This window comes from Neovison vison, chromosome 1 (assembly GCF_020171115.1).
Source record: "Neovison vison isolate M4711 chromosome 1, ASM_NN_V1, whole genome shotgun sequence".
Classification (NCBI taxonomy): domain Eukaryota; kingdom Metazoa; phylum Chordata; class Mammalia; order Carnivora; family Mustelidae; genus Neogale; species Neogale vison.
In genome coordinates, this window is record NC_058091.1 from 231,800,203 (window position 1) to 231,826,811 (window position 26,609).

The 26,609-nt window shown below is 40.6% G+C and overlaps 1 protein-coding gene across 1 annotated transcript; it reads right to left on the reverse strand.

The window, feature by feature from the left end:
- Window positions 1–18,446: 18,446 nt before the first annotated feature.
- Window positions 18,447–25,437, reverse strand: MARCOL (MARCO like). Its single transcript, XM_044225537.1, has 4 exons — window positions 25,339–25,437; window positions 20,960–21,546; window positions 18,579–18,700; window positions 18,447–18,477 (listed from the first exon to the last, which is right to left on the reverse strand). Exons 1-4 carry the CDS (start codon window positions 25,385–25,387, stop codon window positions 18,447–18,449), a joined length of 789 nt encoding a protein of 262 aa, XP_044081472.1. The 5' UTR covers window positions 25,388–25,437.
- Between the last annotated feature and the right edge of the window lie 1,172 nt (window positions 25,438–26,609).

The following is a 26,609-nucleotide window of genomic DNA, read 5'->3' on the forward strand; positions in this document are numbered from 1 at the left end:
AAGCTGCTATATTCCTCCCCTTATCCATTAAACTTAAGATACTTAGAAATTACCCACTATGGGCTAGATCTGGGAGGCAGGGCCACAAGGGATCTAGCGGCCTAAATAGACCCAGGAGACACTGGGGCTCTGGCCAGTGGGAAGACAGACAGGGCTTTGGAAGTGCGACAGCCCTGCCTCTAAATCCTGTGCCTAACAATGACCACATGCACCATGTCTGAGCACAGTGGTGCGGGGAATCAGGGGGCTGTCGAAAGGACTGCTGTAAGGGGTTGCTTCTATGAACGACTGAACTACTCGGTCTGGGGTGATGGCAGGCATTTCTCCCCCAGCTTCCCAGGTAGTTATAAAACCCTAGTGAGGACAGAGAATTGCCGCTGTGAAGTGGACCCCCCCCCCGCCCCCACATAGCAGGCACTCAGCAAATGTTCGTAGGCCCCCTGTTCCTACCTGGAATCGCCTCCAAATCACAGTCTTGGCAGATGCGGCCCTAAAGGGAAGGCTGGTTTCCTCTTTATTAGAGATGGGGAGGGAGAGGGGAGAGTGGGTGTTGACAGGAGGAAGAAGGTCCCCTGAGAGTGAGTCCGAGGGGAGGTGGGATGGGCTGCAGCTGCCCCAGGCTCATTCTGGGGAGTGTAGGGGGAAGGGTATAACTGGAAAATCCTTTCTCACCAGGTTTTCTCAGCGCAGCCCCCCCCCCCCACTAGCAACTGCAGCTCAAAACAAAACATTTCCTGATTAGAGAGTGCCCTCCACTCAGTCCCCTGAGACCCAGTCCTGTCTTTCCTCTGCCTCATGACTGCCAAATGCCACGTTGTTGCTGTTGTTGTTGTGAATACACACATTGTAGGTGATGGTATAAGACATAAATCTACTCTGCAAAAGTCCTTGAATTAGCAAAATTTGATAATTGGTGAAGGGGCTGGGTGATGGACCTGTTCCCAGAGTATACATTCAACCTAGTATTCTCTGCACCTGGGGACTTTCAAAACTAGAGTCCTTGATGGCTTTACTGTGCTGTCTGTGTTACTTGTACCTTGGCAGAAGAGTGACCTGGTCGTATATTTTTACCATCAGATTGTTGAACTTGACCAGCGAACAACTAGCACATATGAACATCGCAAAAGGATTTGGCTAATCACAATGAGTTATAATGTAAAAAACAAATCTTTAAATTTCATTTTGGCATATTTTAAATGCTTATGGTTTTTGGCCTTTTTTGATTTGTTTTACTGATCGTTTGTGAGATAGCTGATTTTTTGTTATGTTTTGTTTTGGTCTGGGTGAATTTGAAGAAATCTATATGTATGTCCAACTTTTTATAGCATCACAGAGAGCAAGACAGACACAGTTCTGTGGTTGTGTACTAGACTGTTTGAAAGCACAGCTGCTGGGCAGAAAGAGGTGGCTCCCCAGCTTTTTGAGTTAGACACACCTCACTTTACTAGAGTAGGTGTTTGGAGGCTGAAAACCACATCTTCTGTTGTGGGGAATAGAGCTAATTACTGGGGGCAGGGCTCCTGTGGGCACTAAGCAGTTTGGGTGATAGTTTTTTCTTTGTCTACACGGCTACTTTATTAGGTTAGATTCAGTTACCTCTCCAGAGGTATTCGAGGGTGGGTGGAGGATGAGACTTCTTTCTCTCATTAACTGACATCTGGAAAGAGTGCTCAGGGCCGAGGGGGCAGGGGCACAGTAGGAGGAGAAGAGTGTGAGTATGTGTATGTGTGTGCAATAAACTGACCAAGTATGAATGCAAAGACTTGATTAAGATGTCTTTAGTTAAAATGAAAAAATGTCAGCGAAGCTGAGAAAATAACCAATGAGGTAGTTTTACTTGGATGTGAAATGGGCACATCTCTAGCGTCGCACTATTTGTTAAGAGTAAGATGGAACAGCAGTTATCATATAGCTGAGCTGTGAGAAAGAACTCACCTTTAACAAGACCTACTATAAGGAGGCACCTTGGTGGCTCAGCCAGTTAAGCGTTGGCCTCTCGGTTTCTGCTCAGGTCGTGATCTCAGGGTCATGAGCTCAGGGTTATGAGCTCAGGGTTGTGAGATCAAGCCTCCCATCCGGCTCAGGGCGGAGTCTGCTTAAGATTCCCTCTCTCTCTCCCTGCCCCTCCTGCTAGTGCTCTTTCTCTCTCTGAAATCAGTCAATCTTAAAAAACAACAACAACAACAAAAACAAAGCTACTGTATGTGTAGAAGGCTACCGCTGTGATGATCTCTTAGTGTTTTCTCAACTACCAGTTTTATACATGGGGAGACTGATGATTAGGGAGGTTAAGGAACTTGACAAAGCTAGTTAATTGTGCACTTGGAATGCAAATCCAGATGGACTCCAGAGCCCATTTTCTTCTCCACGGGGTAGCAGGGATGTCCATGCCACAGAGAGGTGTGTGCAAAGCTGACGGGTGCGTGACAGTGGAGTCTGGGCCAGGGTGATGTCCATAAGGAAGTGCCTGTCCGCATAGCAGTGACGTCTGGAACTATGTCCCTCTAACGAAAGATCTGGTTAACCACCGTTAGCCAAGTTTGGTGGGCGGAGAGCTTCAGAGTCTGGACTCCAGCCCTGACTCTCCCAGTCCCTGGGGATTGCCCCCCTGTGATGCATTTATTTTCCTTGGCAGCTACTATTTCTGTCTCTTAGGTAGGAGGATAGTTAGACTTAAAGTACTTGTACCACCTCAGAGGCTAGGAGAATGCCTTGCAAAACTAACTTGTGAAGTGTAGTTTGGGGCAAATATATACTGACCACAATTTTCTTGGGGACTTTGTTCTGGTCGTAGTGAAGGGATCTCTGAGAAAGTGTGGAGGGGATCCGGGGCACAGGGACAGGGAGGAACTGCTTGAGGCAACTGGCTAGCCGCTGCCTGAGGTTGGAGAGCCGTGAGTAGCCTGACTTTCTGCCTTGTGGGAAAACTGGCCAGTAGACTGGTTTGTAGGGGAGTTTCATGCAGGGTGACAACGATGGACCTCCTGGGCTAATTATCCTGAGGGAGGGCACATGACCGGGCTTCTGAGGCTGGGTATGGCTGATGGCTCCGGGTGACGGAGACATCTAGTGTTTGTTTTGCGAAAGACACGGAACTTGAGTCCTTAGGATTCAAGCGTCTGTGGCGGGAGCTCAGGCGTGTGTGTGTGTGTGTGTGTGTGTGTGTGTGTGTGTGTGATTCCAAGACCTTGCCATCCCAGTCCCCTCTTCATAGTCTCTTCACCTTCTGGAACCACAGGGCCCCAGGGACCTGGAAAAGTTGTGATCCATATTCAGGCTCCTTCACTGGTGGAATCCGGACTTTCATGTTTGAAGTGACTGGAAGGCATGGGGATGGATGTTCAGAGAGGGGCCATGGACCTTCTTATTGCTTCCAAGGCTCAAGGGATAGAGACAGGGATTTAAAGTTGATGACATATCCTCCTGTGATAGCCTCTCTTTCCCGCAGAGGTGACAGGCGCAGGGCCAGAAGCATTTGAAAACGAATGGTTGGAGGCACAGTTTTTTCCATCTTGCTGGGCTTCTCTTGCAGGATTTCACGCATCCATTCATTGGTTTATTCATGTATTCATTCGTTTGTGAGCTATTTACTGACTTTCCCATGATGAGAAAGACACCGACCTCACATTCTATGGGGCTGGAGTGGGTACCAAAGTATATCAGAAAGAGACCTTGTTTGGAAGGAGTTTACAAAAGGAGATAAGATAGAAATGTCAAAACCTAAAATACAAGAAGGAAATGCTAAGTGCAAAAAATGGCATTTGCTAAACACTATGGGGTTCTGGAAGAGGAAGAAAGTACCTGCAACTGTGAAGGTCAGGTAAGGAATCATGGGGGAGACGGTTGGATTTGGACGTGTGGGGATTGGAGAAAGAGCAGGAAAGGGTGCTCCTGCTGAAGGAAGGCTCCAGCACCAAAGTGGGGAGGTGGGAAAGTGGAAAGTGTTTGGGGGAATAGCAAGCTGTTTGGTTTGGCAGGAGCATGAGGTTACTGGGTAACCCCCACCTCCATACCTTCAAGAATAAGGCATATGGAAGACAGCATCAGGCCTAAATCTTGCCTCAATTAGTACTACTGAGAAAAGGAGTTAGGGACCCAAACCACCTCTGGTTCTGGAGTCCATGGGACCCTGCCAAGGAGATAAGTCAGTCAAAAGACCAACTTGAAGACTCCCTTCCTTGATGGTTTCCTGAATGGATTCTGATAACCACTCTGAAAAGGGCTGGTGAACCAACTCTCAACACAGACACCCTTGGCAAACCTAGACTGCCAACTCTTTCTGGACATTGAAAGGCCTGGTTTTTTAAGTGGGCTCCTTTCACAAACACAAGAAACAAGTAACTGCAAGTGAACTGTTTCTTAGAGGAAGAACTAAAGCAAAAGCTTTCCATTCTTTGGATCTAACACTGTCTTTCTTCTGGCATGAGGAAGACCTTGGGTGTGGGCCAGCTTAGAGGAAGGATGGGGGGAACACTGGCATCCCCAGATGGTTATTGCTAAAATGTTTTCACAGGTTCTAGATGCTACTTTCCAGTAACGAAGTCTGCACAGCAGGGTGGACGTTGAGCAACGTAATGGACAACATTTTTCAGAAAAAATTCATCCATGTTGTTGCATGGGACAGGATTTCTTTCCTTTATTTTTTTATTTTTTAAAGATTTTATTTATTTATTTGACAGACAGAGATCACAGGTAGGCAGAGAGGCAGGCAGAGAGAGGAAGGGAAGCAGAGCAGAGAGCCCTATGCGGGGCTCAATCCCAAGGTCCTGGGATCATAACCTGAGCCGAAGGCAGAGGCTTCAACCCACTGAGCCACCCAGGCGCCCCTCTTTCCTTTATTTTTAAAAATTTGAAAAATGTTGCAGGATTTTTTTCATTGCAGTAAATGAAAATATATGTAGCGTAAATTTGGCCATTACAACCATTTTTAAGTGTACAATTCAGCGGTAATAAATACATTCACATTGTTGTGCAACTTTCACGAACATCCATCTTCAGGACTTCTTCTGTCTTTCCAAACTGGAACTCCATACTCATTAAGCAGTGAGTCCCCATTCCTCCCTCACTCAGCCTCTGGAAAAGAGCATTTTACCTTCTGTCTTGATGAATCTGACTACTCTAGGTACTTCATATAAGTGGAATTGCACAGTATTTGTTCCATCACGGCTGGCTCATTTCACCCAGCCTACTGTTTTCAGTGATTATCCATTTGGTAGCTGCTGTCAGACCTTCCATCCTCAATAATATCCCTTGATATGCTTATACCACATTTCCCTTCTCATTTTGCCCATTGGTGTTTCCTTGGGTTGCTTCTACCTTTTGGCTCCTGTGAACGATGCTGCTCTCAACGCGAGTAAGCAAGTATCTGTTTGAGTCCCTGTTTTCAGTTCTTTTGTGTGTATACCCAGAAGTGGAACTGCTGGATCCTATGGTAATTCTATTCTCAGGTTTTTGAGGAATCACCATAGTGTTTTCCACACTGGCCCTACCATTTTGTATTCCAGCAACAGAGCATTAGACTTCCGATTTCTGCATGTCTTTGCCAAAACTTGTTACTTTCTGCTTTGATAGTAGACATCTGAATGGGTGTCAGGTGATATCTCATTTTGATTTTTATCTGCTTTTTGAGAACATTTTAAAAATAACATTTCTATAAGGATAAAGGTCATGACACAGGCTGAATGCTTTTTTACAGTATGACTCCAAAAAATGTATAGTCCAATGGATATTTTCATTAAGAATCAAGAGTAGAAATTTTATACAAAGAAATAGTCCCTACATCGATCCCACACTTCCATAAAAATGGGGAAAATTTTTTTTAACCAAAAAGGAGCATTTTTGATATATTATATATGGCATATTTATACTTACCTTCCGGTAGACAATCTACATTTCTGTCATTAAAATTGAGCTTTAAATGAACATTTGGCCACTTAGCTAAAAGCTGCTTCTTGTTAGTTGGGAAATGGAAAGAAATGGAAGAGCATCAGACTTTCATCACAAATAGATATCCTACTGTCACCTGCCATTAGATCACTCACTTACCTCTTGACTTATTTGTGAGAAAATAAATAATACAATAAATATTTCCCAAGCCTTTGAAATCTTACAGTATCTTTGAATACATTCTTTAATTCATTCCATTATAAAATTTAAGTTCTTACTAATAAACTATTTCATTAAGTTCCTATTGCCTAGCTTTCATGATTATTACATTAGTCTTGGGTACTTCCAAAATTCAGTTGCCCGCACCCCTTTCCTTGGGAAATTTTTTTTTTTTTTAAATTTATTTGACAGACAGAGATCACAAGTAGGCAGAGAGACAGGCAGAGAGAGAGAGAGGAGGAAGCAGGCTCCCCGCCGAGCAGAGAGCCCGACGCGGGGCTCTATCCCAGGACCCTGGGATCATGACCCGAGCCGAAGGCAGAGGCCCTAACCCACTGAGCCACCCAGGCGCCCCCTTTCCTTGGAAAATTTGATTGTTTAGGATGGAACAGACCCAAGAATCTGCACTTTTGTTAAACACCCCAGTAACATATTACTTGTTTGCCTCTGAATATATTGCTTTGATTATTCTCTCCCAAAGTATGCACATCTCTTAACTCACTACCCAGTTAAAGAAAGGGTATTTTGATAAAGATGACAACAATTTAACATTTTAATGAATGAAATATTTATTATTTTAAATCACATTACTTTTCATGTTATCAAATATGCAATCAAGACATTAGTGTTTCAAATTACCATTGAATAATTGAACATAGAGAATTAAAAAACCTGAAATCACAGGAACTTCGAGTTGGAAAAAATTTTTCAAATTCCCTATATTTTGTCTTCTGTTCATAGGATGTACCTGGCCATCTATGAATTTCAGGCTCTGATCGAGAATATTCTAATTGTCTGTGGACTCTTCTACAAAATGTGATGACACATTCATTGAAGGGCTGTTCGATCAATATTCAACAAGTACCAAAATGTAAAAAATATATATGATCCCTGTAGAGAAAGCAAGAGAGAGAGAGAGAAAAATAAATTAAAGAGTTATAGGGAAGAAATAAAGTTTGCTACATTTAAAAAAAGCTAAGAAAGATGTTAGTTGAAAACTCGGTGAAATCCAAATGAATTCTATAGGTTAGTTAACATACCAATGTTAATTTCTTAGGTTTGAGATATGTGCCAGGGTACTATAAGGTGATAACCTTAGCGGAAACTGGATAAAGGACATGGAAAATTGGTACTATCTCTTAAGTTTTTCCGAAAGTCAAAAGTTATTTTAAAATAAAAATTTTACTTAAAAACGTGATCTTTTAAACCCCTGGCTCATCTCACTGTAGATAGTAAATTCACTGCTATAAATTTGATCGTTGGCTGCACAAATTGGATCCATTTCTGTGGTGCAGAAACGTAGATAGTACTCATGGAGAATACACTTTGGATGGATACATGATGATATCAAAGCGCTTCTCAACAGGGAGGATCTGAAGGTGGTGCATGGTGGGGAGGCTGTCCTCCACTGTGGAAGCAGTTGGGCTCAGCTTGCTCCTTGGGTGTGGCTCACGTCCTTGTGCCCTACTCGTCCCCTACCAGGCTGCATGACTCTTCCCACGTGCTCGGTTCTGACTCAGTTTTGGGACGCACCCCAGTCTGAGAGAGGAGTTATTGGAGATGGTCTTAATGACTCTCTGGAAACAGAGGCCAATTTGGGGGATTCAATGTGCAAGGATTTGTGAAAGGAAACACCTGTGAGAGAAAATTAGGAAGGAGGTGGGAAGGCTGGCCAGAGAGTTAGACTGCAAACTCCTTCAGAGTGAAGGGGACAGGGGAAGGGAGATTTGATGGGAGTACTCAAGAATGCCCTGCTGCCCACGGAGGATATCTGGAGACTGTCATGGAGGTTATGAGACAAACTGGACCATCAGAGGAGTTCCTTTCTAGCATGAATGGGCCCATTATGATGGATTTCAAATTGCAAAGGTCAGTTCAGGTTCACACATGAGTAGGCCCTCTGCAAACAGAGGTCTGCAGGGGTCAGGATCATGGCCACCATGGAGAACTATCATTCTGCATCAGGGCTTAGGTATTATGTCACACTGGTTGCTAGTCTGCCCTTAGTAATTCACAATTAAGTTCAATGAATTGATTTCTGCCTTTGCACAGTATCAAGCAAAATTATAGTGAGAATGCAAACACAAAACAACTTTCAGAAACAGGAACTTTGGGGAAAGGTACAAGCGTGCCCTAAGTTTTTACAGACATCTTACCATTACCATTTATTGTGCTGAGGTTATCTATAACACAGATTTTGCCATCACTTTGTGATAGTTTCTCATACTCTTGAAGAATAAAAATGGACTAGTGTGTGCTTACCCTCTTCCCCTGCAGAAAGTACATGGGTTGCCATAAGTTCTTCCATTGCTTGCACAGACTGGATCCCATTCTCTGGTGCAGTACTTATTCTCAGGTGGATATTGTGTACAGTCCACCATCTCAACAGAGAGACAACAAAATTCGTCAGGGAATGAAACTCTAGAGTTTTCTTGAATCTCCCTCTGAAATGCTACATGTCAAACTGGAGAAACATAGTCTATATGTAGTTGTAAAAGGTAATATCTATAACACTAACACCTAGAAAATGAACACATATATCCCTTAAAAAATAAGACATTATAAAAATGTCTTTACAAACCTGCTATTACTTTGTAAAAGGTCACAGAACTAGCTGTGTTTTTCTAATTTGATGACCACCATCCTCACTTCCCTTCACATCTTTCTACTTCCAAACTTGAGAAGAAATTATAAAGCTGAAGTTTTTCTGTTTATCATTCCTTTAGCTTTCCTGATAATTTCACAATGTATATGTGTGTGTGTCTGAGTATAAACATATAGATATAAATGCAATTTGTTTGGTGTTGACAGTGTTGGTAATCTCCATAAATAAACAATATGTATGCATGCTTATATTATCTGCTTCTGAAATTTCCCTGTGACTCTGTTTATTCAGATACTCAAATGGGTACTTTAATTTATACCTCTCTGTGTATATATGGAAATGATCATATTCCATTCATCCTTGAAGTGTGTATTTTTGTTGGTTCACTTTTCCTTTTGTTTTGCTAAAATGAACACTATAAACACCATTTGACCTCTCTCAGATGCTTGTATGACATATTTGTGCCCTTTAACTACATTTTTGTGTAATGGGATATGTACATTTTTATGTTGTCTAGATAATGACAAATGGTTTTTTAAGGCTGCTATGTTTCTATTCCTTGACTTTAGTGTAAGAATATCACTGCTTTGTTGTAATTTTTGAAAGATTTCTCTGTTGTACATTTGTTTGGTAAATTCCACTGTTAAAATTTACAATAAAATAAGCCAAGTATTTTATTTTTTCCAACTTCCATCATTATTGACTTACTGGAGGATCGGTTGTAGTCGGAGGTCCGAAAGATGTCTCTGCAACCAACAGATTGATGTAATCATTAAAAGTGAAGATGAGGAAGAGGAGGAGGAGAAGAAGAAGGAGAGAAAGGAAGAAAGAAGGAGGAGGAGGAGGAGGAGGGGGAGGGATGAGGGAGGAGATGAGAGACGAAGAGAAGGAGTAGGATAGGGAGGAGTAGGAAGAATGGTCTTTTTGGTAAATAGAACCCATCTCTCTTTTTTTTTTTTCCCAAAGATTTTATTCATTCATTCGACAGAGAGAAATCACAAGTAGATGGAGAGGCAGACAGAGAGAGAGAGAGAGAGGGAAGCAGGCTCCATGCTGAGCAGAGAGCCCGATGCGGGACTCGATCCCAGAACCCTGAGATCATGACCTGAGCCGAAGGCAGCGGCTTAACCCACTGAGCCACCCAGGCGCCCTAGAACCCATCTCTTAATAAACCTATGGGAATTGTTCCTCAACACTTGGCAAGTAATGAGGTGGGGCTTTGTGTCATTAACAAGACCAAACATTCACTGAATACTATCAAATTTGGAAATCTTTTAAAATCCCAATTATTCTCACTCTGTGAAATATAATTTGATGTATAATTTTTAATCATCCCTAATGCCCTTCTTTGAAGATAGGCTCTTTTTTTCTCCTTCTTTTTGTAGGTGAGACATCTAAAACTGAGAAAATTGAGCATGTTGCTTACATATGAAGAAATCAATGAGCACTTAAAGAATCAGTTCCCTAATCTAAATGGGAACGTTTATCCAATACAATGCAGATGACTTATTCTGCAGTTCATGGTCCCCCTTCAGCTCTAAGAAAGATAACTTTTGCCCGAGGAGTCAATGTGTCTCTCCTTTGAGGCCTGTTTTTGGGACCTCACTGGGTGATCAAGAAGCCAGATTATTAACCAACAGCAGACCCAGAAGAGATCATTCCTCCCCATGGTTTGTATTTAACAACAATGGATTTGACCTCCAAAAAGGGGGGAAAAAAAAAAAGGGCGGGGGATTTAAGTAATGTTCTTTAGTCACAGATGGACAAACAACAAAGTTCTGCTGCCCATTCTAACCCACTACTCTGTCTCCACTTGTCCAAAAAAGGAAATGAGAAAAAGCAATCCACTGATGCAATTTTAAAAAGACATTTGTGGGGCACCTGAGTGGCTCAGTCAGTTAAGCAACTGACTCTTGATTTCAGCTCAGTTCAGATCTTAGGGTCCTGGGATTGAGCCCTGTGTCAGACTCCCCATTCAGCTGGGAGTCTGCTTAAGATCCCCCCACCCCCCACCCCGGACCCCTCTCCCCCAGCTCAGGCATGCTCATTTGTTCTCTCTCCATTAAAACAAATAAATAAATCTTAAAGATACCCATACTATGCCTCTTATCACTTTACCAGTTTAGAAGCTGCAAAGGAGCTCCTCCCTCCTGGATTATTGCAGTGGCTTCCTGCATGTTCTAAGATATATTTCGCCTTGGACAGGAAATATCTCACCTTGAACTGGAAAACTTACTCACCAGAATAAAGAGGAAACACCAAGGCAATGATGAAAATAGCTTTGATCCACGATGAAAGGAGAGACATTTTATCAAGTCTGTGGAAAGAAATTTTGGTGTGTTTAGAGCACATGGCACATGGACAAATTTTCTGTTTCCACATGAGGGTTTTTGACTGGCAAAGTCCAAAATCCTAGAGTGCTTAACAGATAACTAATTAAGGTAGACCACGTATTCTTATTTTTCTTCCCTCAGCTCTCAGATTCAATAGGACATATATATGAACAAAAGGGCGAGAGATGTGAGAGTAATCCCAAGATAAGTTCTCTCAGCACATTGAAGAAGGAGCTGCTCATTCTCCCAGGCTTGGCACAGCTCACAAGGAGCCTGGCTGTACAGAAGGAAATAGGCCCTTTGGAAGCCCCGTTTTGCCACAGAACACAGAAATGGTTATTTCTGGAAGGAGTGACCTTGAGCAGTCCTCACAGTGATGCTCTGTGCCAGGGCCACCTTTGTGACAGTCCTCCTCACTGACCTGAGACAGAGATGGCAGTGAAGAGAGTGAGGCCTTCAGCTTTAAGGACTGACTCTGTCTGTTTTGCTCATCTGTCTCTCTTGGTCACTCCCACCCAGCAGAGGTTCCTCCTTTATTGGCCTATCAGTGGGGAGCCCCACGGCACAAAACAGATGATCAGCAGCAGACAAGAAGCTGAGGTATCGTGTGCTATGTGTGGAAAAGACGTCCCAGTTTTTCTGTCAGGGGGAGGCTGGGGACAATTTGATCCGATGAGTACAGAAGAATGAGATGGAAGAGCGTAATCAGGGTAACTATAGATCCTAAGATAGGGAAAATGTATGTAAGCTTTCCAAGCTATTGAGTTGGAAAGGACAAGAGAATCAAAACCAGCCAAGAAGAGCAGTTCGCTGAAGTGTAATTAGATACAGGCCTAGACCGTGGGCTTCACAACACCGGGCAGAGACTCAATCGGAGATTTGTTTTAGATTGAAACTCTCCTTACAGTTTCAATGTTAACTTTTTGTTTTGAGATAATTTATAGGTTCAATGTAGTTCTAAGAAATGACACAGAGCCGACCGGCATCCCTGAGCCAGTTTCTCCCATTGGGAGCATCTTGTAAAACTGGAGGGCAGGGGCGCCTGGGTGGCTCAGTGGGTTAAAGCTTCTGCCTTCAGCTTGGATTGTGATCCCAGGGTCCTAGGATCGAGCCCCACATCCGGCTTTCTGCTCAGCAGGGAGCCTGCTTCCCCCTCTCTCTCTGCCTGCTTCTCTGCCTACTTGTGATCTCTGTCTGTCAAATAAATAAATAAATATCTTAAAAACAAAAACAAAAACAAAAGCAAAAAAAACTAGAGGGCAAATTCCCAGCCAGGAATTGCTATGAGCGGAGACCTCTGGTCCGTGTCCGCTCTCATTACCAAGATTGTGCATCAGTTGTTTGTACACAAAGACTGGGTAGTGGTATGTTGGAAAAACTCCCAGGTGGGTATCAGCGTAGCCAACTTTGGAACCTAGCCTAAAGGATAGTAGGCACGAGAGAGACCAACTCATAGTGTTAATCCTTCCTTGATACGTATGTGCATCCAATCATCACGCTGTACGGCTGTAACTTACAGAATGTTATATGTCAATTCCATCTCAATAAACCTGGAAAAAACTAAAGAAGACTCACAGAAACGAGACTGAGACCACATGGGGCAGTGTCTTAAGTTGAATAAGCGGGTGACATTAGAGACTTTGAAGGAGGGTACGGTATCATCAGTCTTTGTCTCCCTAATTAACTAATCTCCTTCACAGTCTGATATCTGGAGTTTGGGCCATTGAAAGACTTGATTTTGAGTCTCATCTACCACTGAGTGACACATTGACACAATCTTTCAATATTCTAATGTAACTTCTTTATTTTAAATGTGGGCATAACAATTCCTGTGTCTTAGATGTCAGGGATAAAATAGAAATGCAGTTTGCATTCACAGTTGAGTGGTGGGCTTAGCTTTGCTGCCCTAATGTAACTTGACTTTGACCAGCAGTGGGAACAGCTAGGACTCAGGTGGGAAACTCAGAGGGTAGCACCATTCAACTTATGGAAGAATACAAAATCTGGTGAGTGCAGAAAGCGCTCCATTATTCTAGTTCAGTGAATATTATTCCTAGAGGAACTCTTGGAATTATTGACAGACACCATCAGAGGCTTCTGCAGCAGATCTGTTCTTCTGATGCAGGACGTTTGAGGAAAAAGAAAACTGAAGTCTCGAGTTGAAATTACTGAGAAGCCCTCCATAGTTCCCACCCTAGACTTCTCCTCTTGTTTGTTCTCACCAGTAAAGTCTACGAGCAGGAGAGGCAGCCTATGAATCCCAGCTGGCCACATACATTTTTGTTTTCTGTTTTTTAAATTATTCGGCATGAATGTTTACATGTGTGAGTTGAAAGTTTCATAAAAAAAAAAATGAAGATATTATTCAACTTGCCTCAGAGGAAAGATAAGAAGACTGCATCTTACAAATAATAGAGATATTAAGAGAGAAGGAAGGAAAAAAATGAAAAGTGCCACTTCTAAAAAATGAGAAGTGCCTCAGTGCCGCTGCCCCATAAATTGTGGGCAAAGAAATCCGCCATTTTGGACAATAACAGTAAGCTACCCGAATTTTGCCTGAACATGTAAAACACCAGCTGGACTGATACATGAACTTCTCCCAGGTCATTGAATAATGCATGTGTATGGTTTTTTAAACTTCATATTGTTGAAAAGAGAATAAGAGAAGTCCACATTTACCAGTATTTCATAAAAGACTGAGTTCTTCCAGTTCACCACCTGTTTCAGAAGAAACCAAAGGGATTTGATGCCATACCATATGCCATGCTTTTGAAAGATGTCTCAGAGGATACCTGGGAGGCTCACTTGGTTAAGTGTGGGGCTCTTGATTTTGGCTCAGGTTATGATATCAGGGTTGTGAGATCAAGTCCCACATTGGTCTCTGCTCTGAGCTTGGAACTTGCTTGGGATCCTCGCCCTTTCTCCCTCTGCCCCTCCTTGCACTAACTTGCTCTTTTTCTCTCTCTCTCTCTCCTAAAGTAGTGGGGTGGGGGGGAGGGAAGATGTCTTAGGCAATAACCAAAGAGCAGAATTTGCTGATATAACACCCAGTGCTCATCATAAGTGCCCTCCTTAACCCCATCATCCATTTAACCCATCCCTCACCCACTTCCCTTCCAGCAACCCTCAGTTTGTTCACTCTAGTTAAGAGTCTCTTTTACAGTTTGCCTCCCTCTCTCTTTTTTCCCCCATGTTCATGTGTTTGTTTCTTAAATTTCACATATGAATGAAATCAGACGGTATTTGTCTTTTTTCTGACTGACTGATTTTGCTTAGCTCAATACACTGTAGATTCATCCACGTTGTTGCAAATGGCAATATTTCATTCTTTTTGATGGCTGGGTAATATTCCATTGTATACATACACACCAACTTCTTTCTCCATTCATCTGTTGATGGACATTTGGGCTCTTTCCATAATTTTTTTATTGTTGATAAGGAAAGCCATCTTATACACGAAAGCCACCAAAACCTAACACAGATTGTCCCTTCAAGAAGTAAAGGCAGGGGTGCCTGGGTGGCTCAGTGGGTTAAAGCCTCTGTCTTTGGCTCAGGTCATGATTCCAGGGTCCTGGGATCGAGCCCCGCATTGGGCTTTCTGCTCAGCAGGGAGCCTGCTTCCTCCTCTCTCTCTCTCTGCCTGCCTCTCTGCCAACTTGTGATCTCTGTCAAATAAATAAATAAAATCTTAAAAAAAAAAAAGAAGTAAGGGCAAAGGACAGCTGTGACCATCTTGTTCGCTCTTGCCACCTCAGCTAGCTTCACTATGCTGAGAAATCTCCTCTAAAGATCTTTGTATAAGAAACTAGATGTAAAAGAAATGTTAACGATAAGGCACTGGAGTTCCTTTTGTCCTGCCCAGATTTTGAGAACTTGCCTTCTACAGATGGCATCAAAGCTATTCAAGCAGCGTAGAGTAGGGGAATGTTTTTGATCCAATAGGCACACATGAATGGGGAGTGGAGAAAATGATGTGTAGTTAGTTATAGCTATGTACAATCTGTTCAAGCAAGGGAGTTTTACAGGCTCCAAGAAACTAGGATAAGAAACGAAGACTTTTGGAATCTGTAATCGCTAAATACGGCCAGAACCTCAGTATTTTAAATAATTGCTAGATATGAGAATCACTGAGGAGCTTTATAATGACATCTGGGTTCATTCCCTGAGATGGTGATTCAATTGTTCTACATTAGACCCTGGGCATTGGTATTTTGAGGGGGGTGGTTAGAAGTAACCAAGGTAAATGTGCAGCTCCAGTGGGGGTGGATAACAGAACAAGGGATATAGAACTACCTCTGGGACTTCATTCCAACCACTTCCCACCGTTCCAAACCAGAGCTTTTGTATTTAATAAAAACATTTTATAAACTGCTCTGCCATGACTTTTATTTACTTAATATCTGTGGAGCTTATTTTAATGTCATTTTATATAAATTAGTTTATTCTTTTGAAAAACACTATATGATGCTTTTAGCATTATGTAAGTATTAATTTAAGCATATTTATTAATGGGGATTTATTTATTTCACTCCTGCTCAGAATGATCTAATTTTTTCCATGGCCTCTAGAAGGAAATAAAAGTCATTTAAATATCATGAAATTGGAGAAGTGTCTGTTCATATCTTCTGCCCATTTTTTGATATGTTTGCCTGTTTCATGTGTGTTGAGTTTGAGGAGTTCATTATAGATCCTGGATATCAACCTTTTGCCTGTACTGTCATTTGCAAATATCTTCTCCCATTCCATGGGTTGCCTCTTTGTTTTCTTGACTGTTTCCTTTGCTGTGCAGAAGCTTTTGATTTTGATGAAGTCCCAAAAGTTTATTTTCGCTTTTGTTTCCTTTGCCTTTGGAGACGTATCTTGAAAGAAGTTGCTGTGGCTGATATCAAAGAGATTACTGCCTATGTTCTCCTCTAGGATTCTGATGGATTCCTGCCTCACATTGAGGTCTTTTATCCATTTTGAGTTTATCTTTGTGTATGGTGTAAGAGAATGGTCGAGTTTCATTCTTCTACATATAGCTGTCCAGTTTTCCCAGCACCATTTATTGAAGAGACTGCTTTTTTCCACTGTATATTTTTTCCTGTTTTGTCGAAGATTAATTTACCGTAGAGTTGAGGGTCCATATCTGGGCTCTCTACTCTGTTCTACTGGTCTATGTGTCTGTTTTTATGCCAGTACCATGCTGTCTTGGTGATCACAGCTTTGTAATAAAGCTTGAAAATTGGTCATACAACTGGCTCTGGCCTGAATTTTTTGGTGCTTCTGTAATTACTGTCAGATCCCAGAAAAGATGTACCATATCACAGAACCCATGCCCCTTATGGGTCAAGGGCTTTTTTCATATTATTTACTTGCCTGAAAATTTTTGTTCCCTTTCTTCTGTATATGGTAAAGAAGGATTTTTCCTACTCTCCTTCCCTTCCCTACTCCTTCGTCTTTCTGACTGTATCTTCCTATGTCCTTTTACTAGGAAGTAACTTTTATGGAGCTGGTTCATTCATTTCTCATCAGCTCTGGCAAGACTGTAGGCCTTATACAAGAGGTTGTCTCTTTACCCTACCCAGCCTGGACTGTCATTTGCTCCCAGATAGCTCTTATCAAACAGCCCTGAGAAATAGAAAGCTTCAGGTGGTTGGAAGTGGTAGAGTTGATACTGTACAAGGTAATCTTCAGGTGGCAGTCTAGGGACTGGGACTCTTCAGGACAACAGTGATAGGGATAATGTAGAACAATGGATCACACCGAAGTCTCTTCCAGTCTTGGGGATTTTTTCTAGCTATCCTCAAGAGACTTAATCAGGGAATAGTGATGTCATAGGGAAGATGGTACCATTTCTAAATAAGTCAGGGGGATATAATCTAGGCAGTTAAATATATTTACCTAACCCTGGACAATCTATCTATCTTTCTTTCTTTCTTTCCAGATTTTATTTATTTATTTGACAGACAGAGATCACAAGTAGGCAGAGAGGTAGGTAGAGAGAGAGAGAGGAGAGAGAGCAGAGAGCCCTATGAGGGGCTCGATCCCAGAACCCTGAGATCATGACCTGAGCCAAAGGCAGAGGCTTTAACCCACTGAACCACCCAGGCACCCCAGCCCTGGACAATTTCTTACCTAAGGGCTCTCTTTAGCTAAAATTTCTATCTCTATCCCTTGAAAATCAATGCCTTTAATTTTTTGAAGTGTTCATAAACACTTAACTTAAAGTAAAACTAATTATTATTTTTAAAAAACTTTTCACCTATTTTTCTCACCCTAGTCCCCCATGTTAGGCAAAAAATCAATTGTGTTCTATATCTGCAAGTTTGGGGAAAGTCTAGAAAGCAAATAATCCCAGAAATCAGTAGCAACTCTGGAACTGACTTTATTTGTAGTGGAACAAATTTGAAAATAAGGTAAGATCCATCATATCAGTAAGACTCTTGCTGACCTCAGTGGAACACCTGAGGAAATCCATTTCTTAAAAGAAACAAAAGTAAGATTTTGAGGTTCCAGGTAATTTGGTTGCTGTCAATGCTTAGCATTTCCCTTCATGATTCAGATTTAGTTTTCCATTACTCATCCTGCAATCAAGTTAATGAAAGAAATTAAGGATCAAGAAGTTGTGGCACCAACAGAGAGAGCAAATGAGATTATTTAAAAATCACATGGGAAAGAGCAGGTCTAAGCTTTGGCTCATCTGTTTCACACTGAGTGCTCTGAGAAAATGTGACTATGTGCCAGTCCTTCCTTGACCCTGGGCCATATGTCTTATGTATAAAATGAGAAAACAAGGGTCTCGTGTTTCTTCCTGCACTAACTTTTACAGCTCTAGGGCATACTTACCTTTAACATTTATTTATTTCTGCAGGAATGATTTATTGAGCCTTTAATACATCAACTATCAAAAATAAGAGAGGTATAATTTTTACCTCATTACTATCTTTATGGCTGAACCTTCATTGATTTTAAAAGCTGAGTCATGTAACTCTTTCTTAGGCATGTGTTCTTATTTTAAGCAGCCTTATAATCATCATGTTTTGTGTGGATGGACAAGCGTGCAACCCTTAAATGTTTGCCTGGCTCACCAAATCCATTCTCTAATACTGTTATTTAAATTAAAAATACGTTTTAAAAGTCAAGATTAAGTAATCCATGGGATTCACAGTCCTGTTTATCCTCTGATACATTGTGTTTGCTGTCTTCAGCTACAAGAAAAGCTCCATGGAAGCAGGAAGTAATTCTGTGTGTTTTGCTCACCACCTTCCCTCCACACAAGCAATGCCTGGTATATAGTGGAAGTTTAATAAATATTTGGTAAATGAATGACTCAATAATCAATTTATTCCTACTTCAAAAGCTGAATGTAGCACATTCTCTCAGAAAATGCCTGAATTTACTGTTTCAGGGTTCAGTATCTTTCATGTTTCCTTGGACAAAACACCCAAGGCACTATTGAGAGAAAACTACAGAGACACAGAGAAAAATGTTCTTTTACCCCCTTTCGATCACAATAATACTTCCTGATACAAAGACACAAAGAATCATCTTACCTTTTGGCTTCATTGAATACACAGTGGTTCCCATAGGTTTTTCCATCAGAACCACAGACTGGCTTGTAGACAGATGGACATTTTGTATTTCCAGCTGGGTTCTTGCTGCTGGTTTTTCCAGTCTGCAGTAACGTGAAAGACCAATAGGCAAATAAAGGGAACTCGATTTAATTCTGATATTGTAGTTAAACCAGGAGTTCTTGCTAATTAATTTATTGATTAAGCATTGCTCTAAAGCAATCATTTTGTTAATCCTTTTATTTTAATTTAAATTACACAACAAAACTGAAAAAAGAGTAGATTTTGCTCTGTTGCTTAATCACAGGCATACAGTATATTTAAGTGACAAGCCCCAGACCAGATATGGATTAAATACTCAAGTTGGGGAGCAGACCCTGAATTAATGCAGCTCCAGAGCCCCTCCTCTTATTACATATCAGACTGCCTCACTTTAATTCCTTGTAGGCAAGTCTTCCCTTGCCTGAGAAAACAATAATTATGGAAAAGTCATGCAGGCAAATAACATATGTGGTTGTATATATTTTTTAGAGATTTATTTATTTATTTGAGAGAGAGAAAGAGTGTGCACGAGAGTGTGGAGAGGGGCAGAGGGAGAGAATCTTGAGCAGACTTCCCCATGAGCAGGGCTCCATCTCACAGACCCTGAGATCATAGACTGAACTGAAATAGAGTCAGACACTTAACTGATGGACACAAAGGCATTCCATATGTGGTCTTCATTTACTAAAACTTTCGTCAAATCACATGAAAGAAAATGAGGCAGGAGGTAGGATTGTGCAGAGTTAAGTACTACCTGAGGCACTAGCTTAGAAGGGAATTTCAGAATGACAGACGCCTGTGAACAGAAAGGAGCTCTGACAGCAGATGAGAACAGAGACACTAAATGAAATTGTGAGGATCTTCAGCAGGAGGCTTCGTCTTCTTAGGACCAAGGAAGGTGAACCTCTAGCTTAGTTTTTTCTGACTCAAACCCCATTTTTGTTTCAATCCATCTCTTTCCTTCACACATGCTCTGAAATGGACAGGGTTAGCACACCTGTTTCCAAAAAGAATGTGACATTGGGAAAGCTTAAGTGACACTGTAAACACTCAGAAACATGCTGGTGGTGACAGTAAGTTCTGGATGGTGGGAGTGTCCCTGGAAGATCACTACTTCATGCCAGCCTAGACATAAGGACTGAGAGGGACAGGCAATTTTCATTAGAAAGGGTGCCGAGTGAGGAATGACAAATCTGAGGTAAAAAATGAAATTCCCATTAAGATCACGAGATTGAGGGCATGCTCTACCAAACTGTTTTGGATGGAGTAAGTGGAGTGCCCAGGATCATTGCTGAATGGAAATAGGAGGCTGGCAGTTGGGAGAGAGAGAAACTGACAAGTAAACCCGAAGCACAGCAGGACTCAGAGGCAACACAGGAGTCATGGATGTACAGCTGTTTGCAATGATGTCTTGCAAACATCATCATTCACTCATCTGACGAGCAGTCCAAGAGAACATATTGTATACCTGTCTTGTTCTAGAATTTAGGGACACAGATTTAAAAAGAAATGGTACTTTCTTTAGAGGGGTTCACGTTCCAACCGAACATACAATCAATTACAAAGCAATATGGTACATTCTATGAGAAAGAATATAATCGATATTTGGAATACAACTGTAGAACATCAAAGAGTTCTGTAAAATGTGGATGATGTGTGACCAAGAGTGACATGAATTGTCCAATCATAACTAATCATGACATGGGTTCCAATCATTAAAAAATCCTAAATGCCATGCTCAGGAGTTTTGGTCTTATCTTCTAGGCAGTACGGTGCCACCGAAGAATCTCCTACTGGGCAGTGATAGGACAGATGAGATTTATGATTTAGAAATGAACCTTGAGTGGCTTGTAGATTATGGATGGGACAGAGAAAGGCATGAGCGTTAAATCTGGTGGGGATAGGGACTCAGTTCACGGAGGCCTGACCTTGTCCAGTATAGGTAGAAAGCCTGGTGTGGAAGTAGAAGGGAATGAGAAATGGAATGGAGAAGGATGACTCATCAATGATCATCGAGTATATGGAAATGGCCACCTCCAGATCCCTCCTCATTTTGTTGAATCACTATCACCACAAAGTATCTGTCATTAGTACAGTATGTTTTGTTAACTATTTCAAGTCTTGGAAAATAGAATGGCTGAGGTAAGTTTTTGTTTGTTTGTTTGTTTGTTTTGCTAGGCAGGGAGCCTGATGTGGGACTCCATCCTGGGATTCCAGGATCATGACCTGAGCCAAAGGCAGTTGCTTAACCAACTGAGCAACCCAGGCGCCCTGGCTGAGGTAAGTTAGGAGAGAGAAAAAACAAAGAGATGAACACTAACCTGAATCTCCATTATATTGGCATGCAAAGGGTTGCCTACATTTTTTCTTTCTTCTTGATTGTAAAAAGACTTTGACTTCCCTTGTTGGCTAGACCATCCTGGTCTTCTTTGTGGGTCAGATGACATTGAACCCCCTTGTTGGCTAGATGAGCCTGTACCCCCTTGCTGGCTGGATGACCCTGGATACCCTTGCTGGCTGGATGACCCTGGACACCCTTGCTGGTTGGATGACCCTGGATGCCCTTGCTGGCTAGAAGATCCTGGTTTTCCTTGTTCATTAGAAGCTTCAGCATTCTCTTTTGAATTAGAGCCTCCTGAATTCCCTTGCAGACTCCCAGGCTGATGGAGAATTCCTGGCCTTTCTTGCTTATTAAAATTCCCTGGTTTCCCTGGCTGGTTAGAATACCCTGTTTGTCCTTGCAGGCTAAATGTTGCTTGTTTTCCTTGTGTGTTGCTACCTCCTTGCTGATTAGATTCCTGTTGTTCTCCTCGATGGTTAGCTTCATTTTTTCTTTCAAGAATAAATGCAGGTTCTGGACCCTCCTGTGGCTTAAAAACATTTGTTTTCAAAATTTGGGTTGAAGACACTGGAATGATACCATAAGCACAAAAGTAAAATAATGTTATTTAACTTAAACAATTCAAAATCAACAGCATTATCCCCAGAGGTAATATGTATTTCATGCCTCTTTGGTTGTTTTTAACCAAACCTCAAGACAGAAGCTTTGCATAACTTCTCATAACCTTAATGTTTTGATTCCTCCATTTTTTTCTTAACTCTATTACATGGTTTCTAAAACTCATGGGTCCAAACCAGTCTGTCCCATTTCTAAATCAGTCTGAATTACTTGAGCTGAATTATCCACGTTTCATACTACAAGTTCCTTTTAATGATTTCCTGATTAATCAAAAGACTCTGAGTTATAACCATTACAAACTTTCTCTCCATCACAGAACCCTTTCCTGTATTCCCAATTTCATGCTACAGAAGATGCTATCATCAATTTTCCAGACATAAGTCCTGCCAGGCAGGCATGAACCCTCTTTACATATTCTTTTCTCCATCTCCATATATGCTTTCTGTAGCTGTTTTCTTCGCCGCTTGCCCCTGTTCCAAAAGCAGTGATTTCCTTCTTCAGAACATCAGCTTTATGTCCACCATTTTCCACAAGGGCTGTAGCATCAATCAATCAGCCCTATTCCCTGGTGATTATTTCTTTCTTTCTTTTGTGCTCAAACTACTGGAGGAGGTGGTAGATATTACGTGACTATTTCTTTTTTATTTTTTGTGACTATTTCTTAATACCTAAGTATCTTAGCTCTTCTACTTCATCTCTCAAATTGATTTTGGAAGTTTATCCATCACTATATACATATATATATCTCTTATACATATATACATACACACATATACACATCATATGTATTTGTAAGATAAAAACATATATATGTATATTTGATAAATAGATATATGTTTGGAATAGAACTTGAATAAATTACATGTTATAAAATATATGTTATATATTATATGTCATATATTACATTATATAATATGTATATTAAATATATATACTATATTTATATATTCATAAAATTTATTCAAATTCTATTCCAAAATAAGCAGGGATTAGACAACAATCCATAAGCAATCCATAAATGCGTGGAATGGCTTTCTAGTTGTTGAGTGCAATGGAATTCTGTTGGGTCTTATATTTCTTGTCCTTGGTTTAGTACAAGAGTGTTTCTTTTTGGCTTCCTCACCTTTTCTGCTTAATGGCTCTCTGTTCTCCCTTCCTTTCTCAACTGGGGTTTCCTCAAAAGCTGTCTTCAGGCTTGCATTTTCTTCACAGGCTTCCTTGGTAATTTTTTCAATTTATATTTCCATAAGCGTATACATTTGTACCTTCAGGTAAACTTGACTAAAATCAAATGCCTTGTTGATTATCATCCATTGAGCATGCAATGGTATACCATATTGTTGGTGGTTAAGGTCTTACCCAGGTCTGACCCAGGTCAGGAGCTTGGCACTCAGGAACCTGGCTTACTAACTGGTGGTGTAGTGTGGGCTGGAGCATGTGGGTATGATATAGCCGTTCTTTCAATCTACCAAAAAGTGTATTTGAAGAGTCCATTACTATGGTGGAACTATAGTAAGATCTAGACACACAGCCATGAATAAGACATTGTTGTTGTTGTTTTTAAAGATTTTAGTTATTTATTTGACAGAGAGAGATCACAAGTAGACATAGAGACAGGTAGAGAGGCGGGGGGAAGCAGGCTTCCTGCTGAGCAGAGAGCCCGATGCAGGGCTCCATCCCAGAACCCTGAGATCATGACCTGAGCTGAAGGCAGAGGCTCAACCCACTGAGCCACCCAGGCACCCAAACAAGACATTGTTATTCTGCCCCAAAGAAGCTGGGAAGTCTAACAGTGGGTACAAACAAACAGACAGACATTTACAGTAGTATGATCAAGGTGAGAAGTAAATTAGACAATAGACCCAGAGTTAAGATTGGTGATCGTAGGGCATCATCTCTCCTTTCTGGAGGAGGTGACAGATGAGAAGGATAGGCTATGATATAACATAATAATAACAAAAAAGAAGGATAGGCTATAGCCAGAAAAACGGATAAGAAAATAATTATTTTCAGCATTAAGATGAGTATAGGCATGAGTTGTAAGAATCAAACAGTGTTCCTTAACAGGCACTAACATTGAGAAGAAATCAATTAGAATAAAGAAGTGGATGAAATGATAAAAACTAGGTCAGCTGACCTATTTTCTTTGTTACTTATGTTTGGTTTTTTAAAAGGTCATACAAGCAAATACGTTTAATTTCCAAGATAGAAAAAGGTAAATAGTTAAAAATAACTTTCCCTTCCTTTCCTGTCTCAAAGCACCTTGGACAAAATTACATTTACTAGGTTCTTTGGTATTATTCCAGAGATGTTTTACATATTTACAAACATATTGGGGATATATTTTTCCACATACTTACTAGCACATTGTTCTACTCCTTATTGTCTCCCTTGGCAGGACAGTGAGGTTTCTCTGTATCAGTACGTATAGAGCACTTTTATTATTTTCCCTAAGGGCTGCATATTATTTCATTTGTTCAATTTACCATAATTTATTTAAACGGTCTTCTGGCAATGAGTAACTATAGTATTTCTCTCTTTTCCTAGTACTCACAATGATCTAATGAAAATCCAATTAAAATATCCTTGCTCACATGGCTAAATTTGTAAAGTAAAAACTGAGGGTGGAATTTTTGAGTAAAAAACTGAACTCAAATATCAGAATGTGGCTTAATCATGGTTTTTTTTTTTTAAGTTAAACTTTCACAAAGTAATTGTCATCTCTTATTGTTTCGTATTTATCTCTTCTGTTTTTACAAATGAAACACACTCTAGGCATTGCTTTATATTGTAACAGTCATATTCCTGACCACTCTCTTTTCTTCACCCTCCAAATCCACAGAACCACTGCATCTGGTATTTGTGTACTTTCTTCCATCAACAAATGCCTACTCAGTACCTATAAAATGTCACCGGGCAAGGCACTGAAGTTCAAAAGAGATATGGTACCTGCTGTTAAGGAACATGTATGTTCTAGAAGTGATTTTATCGATGTGCATTTTTCCTCTAAAATGTATATAATCCTAATAAATGCATGTATAATATACCTCTTTTCTCTGGCACATATATTATAAAAATATAGAATGTCTGTGTCATTTCTTATCTCGAGAAATTTACAGCCCTAGCTGGAAATTGCATCTTTGAAAACAGACCGTGTAACTGGATTGAGGTAAGGAATGCAGCTCAATGACAGGCACCAGAGAGCTCAAGTGATGGTAGCTAATATCAGTGCAAATGTGATCCTTATGACGGCTTCTAGGAATGGATATTTACTTTCATTTTACAAAGGAGAAAACAGAGATTAAAACATTATGCGAGTTGCCCCAAATGACATAAATAAGAAATTGAAAAGCCAGGGTTAGAACCCATTTCTCTGTGAGGACATAGCCCTAGATCATCATACAAAGCTGTATTTTTTAGGGAATGTGAGCTTGAGACTATTCACAAACTCTCATAACCCTTTTAGATTTCATTTTCTTTCTAGTGTAATGTATCACTTTTCCCATTCCCCTGCCTCTGCTTCTCTTCAGCTGCACAAAACCATTATTCTATGTTGTCTTACCTTGTCCTTACTTTTATGCCTTTGGTCTACATTTATGCTGTCGGGAATGACCCTCTTCCTCTTCTCTGTCTGATGGATATTTGTCACTTTAACATTTTCTGATAAAGTATTGCTAAGTCACTCAACGTTTCTAATTCTTTGAGAGTTGAAGGAAAGTCTTCGAATGTAACATTTCTTACCTGAGAACATGGTCATGAACACGAAGGGGAGGAAAATGAAAGCCTTCATGTTAGAGTCCGCTGTTTCCGAAGTCTTTGTTGGATGGAGGTAAGGGTAACTCTTCAGTAGATGCTTTCTGAATAAACCATCCTGATCACCATCATGTTATATATCTGAAAAATCCTCCACCCTAGTTGCTAAACACTGTCACTTTGTATAAAAAAATTATAGAGTAACTCTCACAAACTGGAAGGTGTTGCTTCTTGAGTGGATTGCCATTTTTAAAATTAGCTTTACACCCCAACTCCCATAAATATCCAAAATGTAATATGCTTTTATCAGAAACCTATCTCACAGAAAGGAATAAAAATGGTGAAATCCATCTGGGAGAGTGGTAAATTCAGTTGCTCAATTTTTTTTTTTTAATTGTTAAGAGATGACTGATCTTCAGTTAGTACTGTTACTGACCTTGTAAGTTTGTATGTCCACATCAAACATTCCCATGACATTTTCCCACAGATAAATTATGTGCCAATTATTTACCTCAAATTATATTTTAAAAGCCAGTAAAATGCATCAGGTATTAGTCATTAAGAAGTGATGAACGTTTCCAGTGGGAATGATGATGTATAATGTATTTTTATGAGGAAACAAAAAACAAGAGATCTTCTGTTTGAGAATAACATTACACCATTGACCTTGCCTTAAGCTATTATGCCAAACAGAAGCTCATGCAAAAATTGCCTTGAGATTTTTAGTTAGTCATAAAGTCAATATTATGAAACAGTGAAATACTATGATCAAGGTTGGCTGCCCTATATAAGAGAAATTTGAATTAATTGAGGCCTGGATAAAGCAGAATGACCTTGATAAAATGGGATCTAAAAAACACATAGCAGAAGGTTGGTTAATTGTAGCAGAAAATGTAAGCTTGAGTAAAGACAGACTTAGGAGTGATGTTGCCATTGGATTCATCATGTGAAGGGCATTAGCATGGAGGAGGAAGGTACTATGTGATCTGTGTAGTTCCGGATGGCAGAATTCATCCCAATATAAGGAAGTGCAGGATAAATATTTTTGAATTCTAAAGAAAATTTCAGCTTTGGGAAGGGAGGTGAGATAGGTGAGTCTTACAATTCCTTCTCATTCTAAAAAGTCTTCAGATTTAGTGGTTCTGGATTGCGTTTGATTTTCATTTCAGCTTCTTTACAAGGGCAATTTTGAAAATGATGAGTGGTTTCTTTTAACCAAGCCAGCAATGTTAGGGCGTCAAAAAGGACAAGTTTTAATT